Genomic DNA, 14,286 nt, shown 5'->3' with positions numbered 1-14,286 from the left:
TTGTCTGCGGGCACGCGCACAAACACCGAGCGCGCGCACCGGGATAAATCAATCTGGACAGTGGAGGCAGCAGGTGCGCTCTAGATAAAGGCACATTTTGGGTAACACTTTGCTTTACAGCCAAAATATATTACACGTGTCGCTTGTTGATACTATTAAGTGCAATAATAGTTATCAAGAATAGACTACAGTACAATTAGGCCTACATTTTAAGTTGTTAACCACAGTTTAGGCTAACTGTATACGTAAACAAAACGTGACACTGACTTACTTCTTTGGACATCAAAAAGTCAACATTCACTTTGTATTGTAGTATGAGGGGAAAAAATGCAACGAATGCACAAAATCTAACGTCTCCTTTTGAGTTCCTCAGAAGTAAAAAAAAAAAAAAAAAAAAGTCATACGGGAAACATCATGAGGATGAGTAATAATGACATTTTTACCCGGAAAAGCCTTTAAAAAAAAAAGAAAAAAGAAAGAAACTATAAACACAAATTCCGCAACTTTATTAAAACCAGCGTGGATTTGAAGGCACAACCGGACTGAAAAGATTCGTTTTTATCATTATTTTTTCTATTGTTATTTTAGTGCTGGCAAGACCTTCTCTCCCCGTGATCTGCACACCGTCAGAAGTTCATTCAAACGTCAGATAAGAAGACTTCCTCAATCACACGCGCAGCTCGCGCTACTCACACTACTCCGTATACTGTCGCGTTATTGCAATGGCGAGAGTCTGATACAGTGATTAATCGACCACTTTGGAGAAAGGTCAGCCTTTAAATCAGTTGCCGATGGGACATTATTTTCTGTATTGTCAAAAACCAACGGGACCGTTATTTAAGAACTTCCTCAAATAGGCGGTGCATCGTGCCTAAAGGTAAGTGAAAGTTACAACTTTTGTAAAGAGCATTGTTTGTATATAGAATGAATAACACTTAAAAGTAATTTATAGCAAAATATGGATCTGTGACAAATCTATGACCTTGCCAAATGTCCTCAAAATCTTTTTTTTTTTTTTTTTTTTTGTGACTGTTGCCTCTCTCCTAATAATCGTAGTCTACTTGATTCCATGATCTATCCTGTATTTTTTGTTGTGACATTTTGCCATCTCTTGTTGTCATCAGAGAAACTTTCTTTTGACCTCTCTGTAAATAGTTGTGTATCATTAGACATGCATGGCTATTTATAGTCACTGTTGGCTTCAGTGTGCATATAGGCTATGTCATGAGAAACCTGTCTCAGAATCACAATCTATTCCAATGCCTCAAACACTTTTGTTCTACAATGTGACCTTTACATGATCTTATATAAGATTATTATCTTATAAAGCTTCTGTATGTAGAGGATGAGGTTCATTTTTGAAGTTATTATTATCATCACTACAAACTCTATTCTGAATGGCATGAAACACTAAAACATTTGCAGTGACATTTGTTGGTGTAGTATAAAATAATACAAAAATTACTTTTGTTAGTGTAACATAATACAGTCAGATGATTCTAGGTTATATTAAATAATATTCTTGACTAAATTAAACCAGTTAATTTAATTAAAGCACATTTTTTTAGGTTTTAGCCAGTTGTTGTCAAGTTGAAATAAAATATAAATATTAATATAAATATTAGATGAAAAACTTAAACTTAAAAAAAAATGAAAATTAGAAATGTTGCTTCGGCAACTAATTGAAATAAGTTAAAAATTTAAAATAATCAAAAATCATATAAAAACTAATAAAAATGACAAAAAAATACTAAAACTTAAACTAAAATGAAACCTGAAAATATAAAAAGACCAAATCAAAATATTAATAAATAATAAGTATATAAAAATACTAGAACAACACACATTTTTTCAGTGATAATCTTTGTTTATTTTTAAAATATGTTTGGTTATGTTCATTATCTAATGCAAATTCAAAAGCAAAAAATAAACATTGATAAATGTAACAATTTACATGAAATACTGGTTAGTTAAAAATACTATTATTATTATTATTATATTTTATTAATATTATTTTAGCATTTTTAGACAGCTTTGTCTAAAGCTTGTAATTGATAAAGAGAATCATAAGAAAAAAGTATTCTTTGCCTCCTCTATAGTGTTGCCAAGTCAGTGGTTTTCCCGCAGAATTGGGCTACTTTAACATTGTTCTGTGGTTGAAATAACATGATATTTAACACTTGGAATATGAATTTAAGCAGGGGAACCCTGCCAAAAATGCAGATTTTACCCCCCAGGATGCAATTCTTTTTTTACTGGGGGATGCCCTTGAAACTCGATTGGGCTAGTTTTGAGTAGCAATTGGATTTTGTTGTGAAACCTGGCAACCCTGCTTCTCTGTAACATTTGCGCTTTCAGAGTAAGCTGTTTTATTCTCCTGCAAATGGCAGAGCTGATGAAGTTGCCACTCAAAGGGTTTGAAATAGGCAATGAAGCACATTCAGACCTACTTTACTGTGTGCCAATGTATCAAACACCTTCAATGTATCTTTTCACAGAACCCCCTGCTTCATTTATTTTGGTGTTTTTTTATGTTTTTGATAAGGTTACACCTAGTTCCTCATTTTTTTGATTAGGAGCATGGAGGGCATTTGTTTCGAGGTCAAACCCAGAGATGACCCAATCAAAGATCATCCTCTCTGTGCCCATACACAATCACTTCCTGGATCAGAGGATAAGAGGAAGAAAGAGGAAGGGGGAGAGGAGATTCAGTACAGACTAACTCTGGTTGGATCTTTGGCCATCCATCCACAGACCACCATGGCCATGCTCCCCTGGGTGGTGGCTGAGATTCGGAGGCCCCGGCCGGGGGAGAACAACAGAAACCATGAATTCAATGGCCCTCACTCTCCAGAGGTCAGTTTATTTGATAGTAATTGGATGTAAAACATGTTGGAAAAAATACATGTTACAGAAAAACAAAGCAACGTGAAGCCCAATTGTATTGTAAATAGACATATACTACTGTTCAAAAGTTGGGGTCGGTAGTCTCTTATGTTCACCATAAAAATACAGTAAAACAGTTATATTATTTCAATCTAACCTCTTCAGACCCTGTAACCATTGGAATGGACATCAAATATTTTTCGGTTTAAACCAATACGTTTTTATGTTTGAATAAAATGAGTACTTTCTGGTCACTGACTGGTCCCTGATCAACCAATCACAATGAAATCATGACCCATAACTTAATCGGCATTCAAGCATCACTTAAGACATGCATGGCTATCCAATAGGAGGACGAGAAGTACAAGAATAATGTGCGTACATAGAAAAATACCATGGTAGCACCATAGCACTATGTTTTGTTCTCTTTGATAGTCCAAGGTTCGAGATCAGCCTGTGGTACTGCAGATTTCAGCCGATTCAGTGTGCTGCATTTTGGACACGGCAGGACCGGGGAAGCCATGGGACCCATTGCAGCATATGGTTCTGTTTGATCACAGGCCACATCGAATCACCAAACTCATTCACAACAGCCAGGAGCCCAGCTATTTTGGCTGTCTGCTCAGAGAGGAGAAGAAAGCAGCCTGCTATGTATTCCGCTGCCAGGACCAGCTAAAGGTAAGGAGGCATTTTTGGATTAGCTACATTTGAACTCTGGATTGATTCACTAATATGGAATGATTAATATGAACTTCAAATTCAGTTGAAGAACTTGTGCAAGCTAAATTGAAATGGAATGGACTCCAAGCAGTGTCACACAATTCTGTGTGAATTTTGACAGTGAATTAGTGTTGGTTTTGAGATTGTTGTGTTTTTGGCTGTTAGAACTGTTAGCAGGTTTGTTGTAGGTGTTATTCTCACACATGACTTTGAAGTGAATCTCTTTTGATGATGGAAAGCTTAGAGGTTTAAATGTCAAGCCTCCCTCCTAATGGGTGTGTGCATTTGTGCAAGTATGAGTTTTGTGTAAATAAGATAGAGTACCATAACCACACAATGACAATCAGAGAGAACAATCAGTTTTTTTACACTTTAGAAGAGTGGTGCCCATGCATAACATTCTGCCACAAAAAACAATAGAGTATTGCAGGTCAATGCCATGTGTTGCTATGCGGTTGCAAAGGTGTTTTAGAGGTGGCTTCTTATTGGCCCACCTCAATCTTAAAGGTGCCATCGAACGTTTTTTTACAAGATGTAATATAAGTCTAAGGTGTCCCCTGAATGTGTCTGTGAAGTTTCAGCTCAAAATACCCCATAGATTTTTTTTTATAAATTTTTTAACTGCCTATTTTGGGGCATAATTAGAAATGTGCCGATTCAGGCTGCGGCCCCTTTAATTGCTCGCGCTCTCTAAAGAATGAAGCTGCAAGTGTTTAATAATGAAAATAACGACGTCTCATCTCCGTGAATACAGTAAGAAACAATGATAACTTTAACCACATTTAACAGTACATTATCAACATGCTAACGAAAAATTTAGAAAGACAATTTACAAATATCACTAAAAATATCATGTTATCATGGATCATGTCAGTTATTATTGCTCCATCTGCCATTTTTCGCTGTTGTTCTTGCTTGCTTACCTAGTCTGATGATTCAGCTGTGCACAGATCCAGACTAGGGCTGTTCAACGATAACCGTGGTTATCGTGTACAAAATAAGAGTCTGTGTTTACATAATATATGTGTGTTTGTTTTGTGTATAATTATTATGTATATATAAATATACACACATATATGTATATATTTAAGAAAAATAGCTTTTATTTCTATACAAATATTTACATTTATATAGAATTTAAATATATAAAAATAGAAATATATTTATATATTTATACATACATGCTTATATTTCTTAAATATATACATATGTGTGTGTATTTATATATATAATAATTATACAAAAAACAAACACACATATATTACGTAAACACAGACTCTTATTTTGTACACGATAACCACGGTTATCGTTGAACAGCCCTAATCCAGACGTTAATACTGGCTGCCCTTGTCTAATGCCTTGAACATGAGCTGGTATATGCAAATATTAGGGGCGTACATATTAATGATCCTGACTGTTACGTAACAGTCTAACTATGCCAAGATAAATTCAATTTTTAATTGTAGGGCACCTTTAAAGAGACAGTCCACCCAAAAATGAAAATTCTGCCATTTACTCACCCTCATGTGGTTTTAAACCTTTTTTCTGTGCACAAAAGAAGATATCTTGAGGAACGTTGGGAATTAAACAACATTTTGGTCTATTGAATTCCATTATATGGACAAACAGAATGTTTAACAGGAGAAATAAAGTCATACAGGCACAGCTTGACATTAACACCCGGATGCGGGTGGATTTCAGTGGTGTGTAACGCGGCCACTCCTACTAGCCACTTTGGTGGGTTGAATTTTTTGTATAATATGTACATTTTTCAATTGTAATTTTTTAAAAAGGCATCTGAAATAATAAACTAAGTGCAATAGTGTTATCAAAAACATTTATTATTGATACATAATCGATGCTGAAATATCTGAAACTCTTACAGTACTCATTTTCTGCAGAATAGATACACAATACCAGCTGCGCTTTCTCATCTCTCCAACAGCGAGTTGAGAGACAAACCCCGTCTCCCCTTACTTACTCAATTTATTTGCTCTGGATGAATATTGTTGGTGTTACAGGTCTTGAATTTCATTGTCATATGGCGTGTATTGCATGTGGCTCATTCCCACAGATTTTCTGTTCACACCCAAAGTGTGCGTACATAAAGCTGCCTCTCAGTACTAAATTGAGTTCTTTTTCACTGCTTATTGCACTTAAACAGTCAAATACACACAAAATAATGTCAAAATGACGGTCTTGGTGAGTATTCACGCAAACAGTCAGTTATGTTAAGTGAACGTAAACAGTCGAGAAAGAAAAGGCATGTGTAACAGTATAATGGATCTGTGCGTCAGGTCTTAAAGTGACAGCAGCCTAATATACCTGCTGCCAAATTATGAGATAATATTAAATATATCTATATGGCAGTTTTTTCCCATAGTATCGATGTCAAAAGTGATAATGCTGAGTGGCTGGTAACTTTGGAAAACCACTAGCCACAGTGGCTGGAGAGCAAAAAATGTTAATGTCAAGCCCTGCATACAGGGTTGGAAAGACATGAGGATGATTAGATATTGACATCATTTTCATTTTTTGGGTGAACTACTGTATCCTTTTAAGTCTTAAAAATGTAATGGCTCACATATTCTCAAATTGATCAGTCAACAAAGTTTAAAAAGTTAAGCTGAGGTTTAATATTAACCTGAATGAGCAATAACAATTGTGATTATTGCCTTAACAAGCACCACTGATCATGAAGGTAAATGAAAAGGTACACATTTGACTGGGTTATAAGGAAATGGAAGACAAAGAAATTACTTTCTTCTTCACATAAAGGTGAGCACATGTGGCTATCCACTGCCATAAAGCTTATAAAAAGTGGTTTATGTTTATGTATGTGGGTTTATGAGAGAGACTGATTTTGACGTTATACTTTCATCTTTTGACATCACACCTGTTCCAAATCACAACTTGTTCCAAATGTGTTATCATTTGGTATCATGGCCAGTAGCACAGATTTATTTAGCTGTCTGTAATAAAGCTAAAACACAGTACAAATCAAAACAGTTTTGTGAAAAAAAAAAAAAGAGTAAAAAAGGTGTCTTTATTGTATTGGTAAATCATGGTGGTTTATTACAATGGACTGATTGTTTTTGAATATTGACTTGTAGTGATGGAGTGTCTGAGGTATAGATTATGAAGCTTCCTTCATCAACCTGCATTTAGGCAGGATGTAGATCTAAGTTGTCATAGTAACCATTTCCTGTGTCAGTGAGCCAACCGCAATGTGGCTATTGACTCCCTGACTGTGACTGTTTATTGATGTGATAAACAGACAGAGAGATAGAAAGAGAGATAGACAGGTCATGTCACTGGCCACCTGTCACTCATGTGCTTCCACTTTCCAAAATCAGTGTGTGCGTGCATGTCTGAATGACTGAGATTCAGATCATAGCGGTGTTCCCTCAACTTCACATGCCCCATGTTCTTTTTTTAAACTGAAAAACAACAACTGAATGACCTCATCAACCATAAATTATGAAGACATGTTTTCTATCCGCTTTCATGTAAGCTTTTCACCAGCCAATTTAAGCTAACATAATTCCATTTACTCTGTCTTTCATGTGAGACCTTACAGCTGTGCTTCAGCTCAACAGCTTTACATATAGCAAATACCTTTGTATCTTTTCTTGTTGTTCATTATGTCACTGTAATCTTAGGGTGACAGCTGTGAAAAGTCACATTTAATCTGTGAAAGTCTGTGAGAGTCACATTGTAGTTATGAGTAACTTAAAGGCTTAGTTCACCTAAAAATGAAAATGATCCCATAATTTACTCACCCTCAAGCCTTCCTAGGTGTATATGACTTTATTTTTTCAGTAAAACACAATCAGAGTATATTATAAAAATATTCTGGCTCTTCCAAGCTTTATAATGGGAGAGAATGGTAACCAATATTTTGAAGCATCAAAAAAGCATATCCATCCACCATAAAAGTAATCCATATGGAACCAGGGGGGTAATAAAGACCTTTTGAAGCAAGGTGATTTTTGTAAGAAAATTATTTATAACTTTATAGACTATAATCACTAGCTACCGGTAACATCCGTCCGCACATTCACGAGAGAGTTGAATTCCGGTATATGACAGGATGTAGGAGCAGCGTATGCTTAGGTGAGAGTAGACGCCTCTAGCGGTTCAAACAAATAGAGCTGAGCAAAAAAACTCAAGCTCCTCCGTCATTTCTCTGTTAAATTCTCGTTTTAGACTTCTAATTCGTGACCAGTGTTTTGTTTTTCTCTATCCTCTGCCATTCCGCGTTCGTCAATATGTCATGCGTCAGATCAAAGTTCACTCTTCCGCCAGAATCAGCTTGCATGCAGAAATATGGATATTTTTCTTACAAAAACGCATCGCTTTGCTTCAGAAGGTTCACTTCAAGAGAGATAGCCTATATTCTTCAGTATTGTGGCGTACATCTGAGTGTAATGAATTACAGGATGGTGACTTGGTTCCATCCATCGGTAGTTGATTGGATTTTGAGATGTGAGTGTTGTGTTGATAAGAATGCTAGTTTGCCAACACAATCTCATGGCAATTTGTAACTATTTGATTTTTTGGCAAATTGGTGGCTAAGGGCATGTTTACATGACAACCATGTACTAAGAACGGAAAAGGTTTTCCTTTGAGTTTTTGTGTACAGACGGCATTGTCAAAATTATCCCCGTTCACACTGATCTGTGACAATGACTAATAAAGCTCTATTATGCATGCCAAGCCAGTAGTTGGCTATGTCACTTTATAAAGAAAAACTATGCACCTATAGACTGAACACATAATACGCATGCGCATGATGTCAACTAGTTTACATGGAAACGATAACAGTGTCGCACTTTGAATCTTGTTTTCAAAATTTAGGGCCCCCAAAGTGCTTTTGTCATGTAAATGAACAGCAAAACTACCGAACTAAAAACGGTGTTGTATAAATGGCCCTTAATTTGTATCAATTTGTATGATCTCATTGGTACGTTTTCATACAATCTGCTGATGCCCCAGTCAAGGTTAGTTTTAGGGGTGGGGTTGTGCGAAGACCTTCATGCTTTTTTTCTAAAAATAACAGGCTGCATCTGAAATCGCATACTTCCCTACTATATTATGCAAAAAAACAGTATGAGACAAAAGAAGTATGTCCGAATTCACAGTATTCATAAAAGAGTGGGCAAGTACCTGGATGACCTACTTCTTCCGGCAAGATTCTGAAGTGTGCATACGGTGGACACTTTATTATCCCATGAGGCCTCTGGAGAGGATTTATGAATGGCAGTGAAGCGTCGTAACTGACGCCGGTAGGTCACATGAAAATGACATCATGGCGCATGTAGTACGTTCATACTACACACATTCATACTATATACTGTAGAACATACTTTTTTAGCAGTCATGAAGTAATTACTTATTCAAAGTAAGTACATACTGAAGGGAGCATGTGATTTCGATGCAGCCATACATTTCCATACGATTCACATCATATGAATTCATACGTAATCGCCACTTCATTAAAAAGTTACATTCTTCCATGAGATTGGGTTGGAGCTTGCAGTTGATTGTGGAAGATTTAAACAGTTTAAATAATTGGAGAAGTCTGCTGTTATACGTCACCAGAGAGAAGTCAAGTCATCTTTATTTATATAGCACTTTTTACAATGCAGATTGTGTCAAAGCAGCTTTACAGTGATAACTGGCAAATAGAAAAGAAAATGGTAGAAGAAAATGGTGTCATTGTCCATCTTAAGTAAATTCAGTATTGATTCATTCCTTTGTAAAAATCAATAGTTAATTCATCTAGATATCAGCTCTGGAGAAAACAGTGATGTCATCGTCCAGCTTAGTTCAGTTTGCATACAAAGGTGTCAATGCATGCAAATCAAAAACATTGTTGAATATCAAGTGTTCCCAACTAAGCAAGCCAAAAGACAACAGCGGGAAGGAACACAAACTCCAACAGGTGACAAAATGGAAAAAAAAAACCTTGGGAGAAACCAGGCTCAGTTGGGGGGCCAGTTCTCCTCTGGCCAACAACGAACAGTGCATGATTATAATTCAGGCAGCGTTGTAGGTCACAAGTCAGATATTTAATCCAGTTCCATCTAGTTGAGGATCGGGTTCATCACGCTGGTATGGAAATGGTTTTGTTGAGGATCTGTGCCATTGGCTGTCGTGTCGATGAGGCCTTCACAGGGGATGGTCTAGTTGACACAATCTCAGATGAAACTTCAGGGCTTCGTTGTTGTCGTGTCTAGGCACACATCCTCCATCTGATCTGGATACGGCCCGGATCCGACTGACTACGTTAGACCTCAGGATAAACAGAAAGACTAATATTAGCATAGATGCCATTCTTCTTCTGATGTAATGAGTACATCTGGTGTTATATGAAGAGTTCCCAGTTCCCAGTCCTGGCTCACCAATCAACATTAATTTATTGATAATATGTGTATGCCAGGTTAAAGAGATGCGTTTTTAAACTGACAGAGTGTGTCTGCTTCCAGAACAATGCTAGGAACAATTGCTAGGAAGTCTGTAGTTTTACCATAAATTTGGATCATAACATTTTAATTAAAAATTACCAGGTCAAATCATTTTTTAAAAATAGAAACATATTCATGGATGAATTGTCAATTGTCAGTTTTCATTTCATGTAAACTTGAAAAATAAAGGAAAATAAAGGAAATTTTTTTTTGTAGTTTTTAAAAACAACCCAAAATCCAGTTTGTAGTAGGTGCATTTTTTTTTGTTAAATTACACTTTTTTTCTTTCTTTTTTTTTTTTTGTTAAAAAATTAATTAAGCTTGTATTTTTGTTAATACAATGAATTTGAAAATGAAAATTATTTTACCTTTTTCACAGGAGTAAAATTGGATATAACTTTGTACAAACAAACTAGTTGCATGCCAGCAAGGATAATGTTTACGTTTTGTGGCTTCAAAACTGTATTTTAACCTTTCATTTTAACATTGTTCCAGATAATAAAATAACTATTTTTCTTTAGGAACAGCCTATATGGCTCCTGTTTCATATTTATAACACTTTAAGTATGAATACTGAGGGAGATGTGTTTGCTGTTTCTAGTAATGGAAAAAGATCAGATATCCATTACAGTGTCAAGGGACCGGAACAATTTAAGCAGGACAGAGAGATTTGTGAGTGTGTGTGTGTGGGACAGAATGTAGAATAAAATGTGCTACAAAACAATTTTATCAGATTTAGATTAAACAAGAAGATGTACTGATGACATACAGTTGTAAAAAAAATGATATTGAATGTTATAAAACAATGTCTCACTGAATATACAGGTGCTGGTCATATAATTAGAATATCATTAAAAAGTTGATTTTACTAATTCCATTCAAAAAGTGAAACTTTTATATTATATTCATTCATTACACACAGACTGATATATTTCAAATGTTTATTTCTTTTAATTTTGATAATTATAACTGAAAACTAAGGAAAATCCCAAATTCAGTATCTCAGAAAATTAGAATATTGTGAAAAGGTTCAATATTAAAGACACCTGGTGCCACACTCTTATCAGCTAATTAACTCAAAACACCTGCAAAGGCCTTTAAATGGTCTCTCAGTCTAGTTCTGTAGGCTACACAATCATGGGGAAGACTGCTGACTTGACAGTTGTCCAAAAGACGACCATTGACACCTTGCACAAGGAGAGCAAGACACAAAAGGTCATTGCAAAAGAGGCTGGCTGTTCACAGAGCTCTGTGTCCAAGCACATTAATAGAGAGGCGAAGGGAAGGAAAAGATGTGGTAGAAAAAAAGTGTACAAGCAATAGGGATAACCGCACCCTGGAGAGGATTGTGAAACAAAACCCATTCAAAAATGTGGGGGAGATTCACAAAGAGTGGACTGCAGCTGGAGTCAGTGCTTCAAGAACCACTACGCACAGACGTAAGCAAGACATAGGTTTCAGCTGTCGCATTCCTTGTCAAGCCACTCTTGAACAACAGACAGCATCAGAAGAGTCTAAAGACAAAAAGGACTGGACTGCTGCTGAGTGGTCCAAAGTTATATTCTCTGATGAAAGTAAATTTTGCATTTCCTTTGGAAATCAGGGTCCCAGAGTCTGGAGGAAGAGAGGAGAGGCACACAATCCACGTTGCTTGAGGTCCAGTGTAAAGTTTACACTGTTATAATCACCAGTTATAATCATCAAAATTAAAAGAAATAAACTTTTGAAATATATCAGTCTGTGTGTAGTGAATGAATATAATATACAAGTTTCACTTTTTGAATGGAATTTGTGAAAAAAATCAACTTTTTGATGATATTTTAATTATATGACCAGCACCTGTATTTAATTTAGTGTGGAATTTTAGAGAGTCCCTATTTGTTTAACTTGCATGGTCCAAAAGCCTGACAACATATTGCTCATATTGCTTAAACGCTTTTTTCATTTAAACCTATAAATAATTTCATTTAAACAAGTTAAGATGTAGAATGAATAAACACTTAAAATGGTTCACTATTTCTAGGTCACTAAGCAAAAACAAGCATTTCAAGATACTCTTCTCAAATTATGCTGAATAACATGATTGTCAGCTTCTGTAATTTAAGCAAATGACATTAAATACTAATATATTATAAAAAACTATTTAATATTCAATTAAACTTTTCACTCAAATTGTTTTGCTTATAATATAATTTGTGATGAATATTTTACTAAAAATTAGAAAAAAAGGCTATATGTTTCTACAGTCTGTCAGATTATACAGTGATAATTTAATGATGAAATTTATTTTATTAAATAGAAACATTTCTGTGACTGTAAATCCTATCTGCCACCAGGTGGTGGTCAAATCCTGAACATGGGAAATCTCTTATGCGTGGAGAGTAAATAATTATTTCAACAACTTTTAACAGCTATTATTATTTATAAATAATCTTAAATCCAGTCTAAAATAAACTAAATTAGGTTTTATTTATATTGCAACTAGTAGTTTCATCTCTCTTCCCATAGGATCTAAAAAAATTTTTAAGCTTACAATTGAACATTTTCCACTAAACACAAGATAGGCTACAGCCAAGCCGTTTGTATTCCTGTGGATGCGATATGATCTGCTACTTCAGTGTAATTTTCTCTAAACATCATGTGAATGTTACCGTCACATCCCACTAGCTCCGTTCAAACGGTCACACACACTCCAAACTCCCTCTAGTTTCACTTTCTCCATGAGTTCTGGATGGCAGAAGCGATGAAAGCGCGCTTTCACATCTTACATTTATTGCGGAGGGATGTGAAAAGCGAGCAGGAGACAGTGAGTACCTTTATAAACTTTGTTTGGAATTTGTTTAGTTGGAAAGTGTATTTGTGTTAGCATGGTTAGCTAGTCGGTTAGCCACTAATGAGAGATGTTAGTGAACATTAGCCTATTGAAACATTATTTATCCCCTTGTTATTTAATTAAATTATTTACTTTTCTCTCTCATGAAGAGTGAATAACGAATTGATTATGTAATGCTTTATAGTACTTCTAGATAATTAACTTTTTCTTTGTAAAGTTGTCTTGATGGCAGTGTTTCAAAACCTACCGAGCTGCCTATCTAGACAGCATTTTTGGGCATTGATTCAAATGTTCATAACGCGCCAATGTTGTCTAGGAAGGCAGGTCACTTTGTTTTGAGGCAGGCAGTCTATCTACCAGTTTGTTAATGAAATTAACAGTTCAAATATTATATTAAAAAAGTGTATTTGTACAAATAAATATGCTACTAGTCTAAATCTGGGTGAATAAAGACAATAACTTAGATGGCGGTTATTTGATAGGTCAGGCAACTGTAACAGTAGCTGTTATACAGTCATTTATCCCTATGTAGAAAGGGATTTGTTGAGATGGTTTAAATCAGTTTTTAATGTGCTAAATTCAAAATAATGTATCAAATATGCTGAAAAATGACTCAAAGTTAGGTAAAGTTCATGTTGAGAATAAAAGGGTGGTGCAGTTTGTTCAGTTCAGTAAGTGTTCTCATTCAAGCCTCAGTCTGTTCTAGACTAATGACACTCAAGGTATTGTGAAGGAAGATTGGTGGTGTGTCAGATATGTTTTGGGAAGGAACATCAAGAACAAAATGGGGAAGTGTGCATGAGAAATGTCAATCATATACATAGACTTTAAAGCTGTTTTTGTTCATGAATGAATATAATATAATTTGTCATTTTTCTCCCAGCTAGTCATAATGTACCTTTTGTTGTGTTCATCTAATTGTCTGACTTTTTAAACTTTTTAGATAAGTTGAGTTCAATATAGTTAAGTATTTTCATTAGGTTTTCCTATATGTGTTTTGTGCTGCCAAATTCTTCAGTAGTAGCCTACTGGGAACCACCTCTTTTTAAGGTGTGTGTCACAGTCACATGTCCCACACTTAGTTCCACCTCATGTGACTGGTGCTCTCTCCTTTTCTTTTTTTTTTAAAGAGTTCCTTAACCAATGTGTCTCTAAGCGTACTTTATGAGCTTTTAATTTTTAACACTGAACTTGAAGACCTATTGTGTTGTGCATGTGTTGTTCTTGCTGTGGATGGGCAAAACGGCAGGGTGATACAGTAGCAACAAATATTATATTTTTCAGCTTTGTGACTACATATATTTCAATATGTGAGCAAATATAGCCATTGTTGCCAAAATGTAGTAATTTTCTTTTGTTTGCAGCTGCAGTATAAGA

The 14,286-nt window shown here is 35.4% G+C and overlaps 1 protein-coding gene across 3 annotated transcripts in view; it reads left to right on the top strand.

The window, feature by feature from the left end:
• Window positions 1–460: 460 nt before the first annotated feature.
• The window catches only part of tbc1d1 (TBC1 (tre-2/USP6, BUB2, cdc16) domain family, member 1), an 80,405-nt gene continuing 66,579 nt past the window's right edge, over window positions 461–14,286 (top strand). Inside the window, exons 1-3 of one of the 3 annotated variants that reach the window (XM_067402881.1) lie at window positions 461–877; window positions 2,577–2,856; window positions 3,322–3,564. In XM_067402881.1, coding sequence (XP_067258982.1) covers window positions 2,581–2,856; window positions 3,322–3,564 — 519 coding nt within the window. In that variant the 5' untranslated portion in view covers window positions 461–877; window positions 2,577–2,580. Of the gene's footprint in view, window positions 878–2,576; window positions 2,857–3,321; window positions 3,565–12,744; window positions 12,883–14,286 lie in introns of those variants that run through there. The other 2 variants (XM_067402882.1, XM_067402883.1) reach the window with 2 other exon arrangements.

Source organism: Chanodichthys erythropterus, chromosome 12 (genome assembly GCF_024489055.1).
Source record: "Chanodichthys erythropterus isolate Z2021 chromosome 12, ASM2448905v1, whole genome shotgun sequence".
NCBI lineage: Eukaryota > Metazoa > Chordata > Actinopteri > Cypriniformes > Xenocyprididae > Chanodichthys > Chanodichthys erythropterus.
This window is presented reverse-complemented; position numbering and strand designations above follow the sequence as displayed.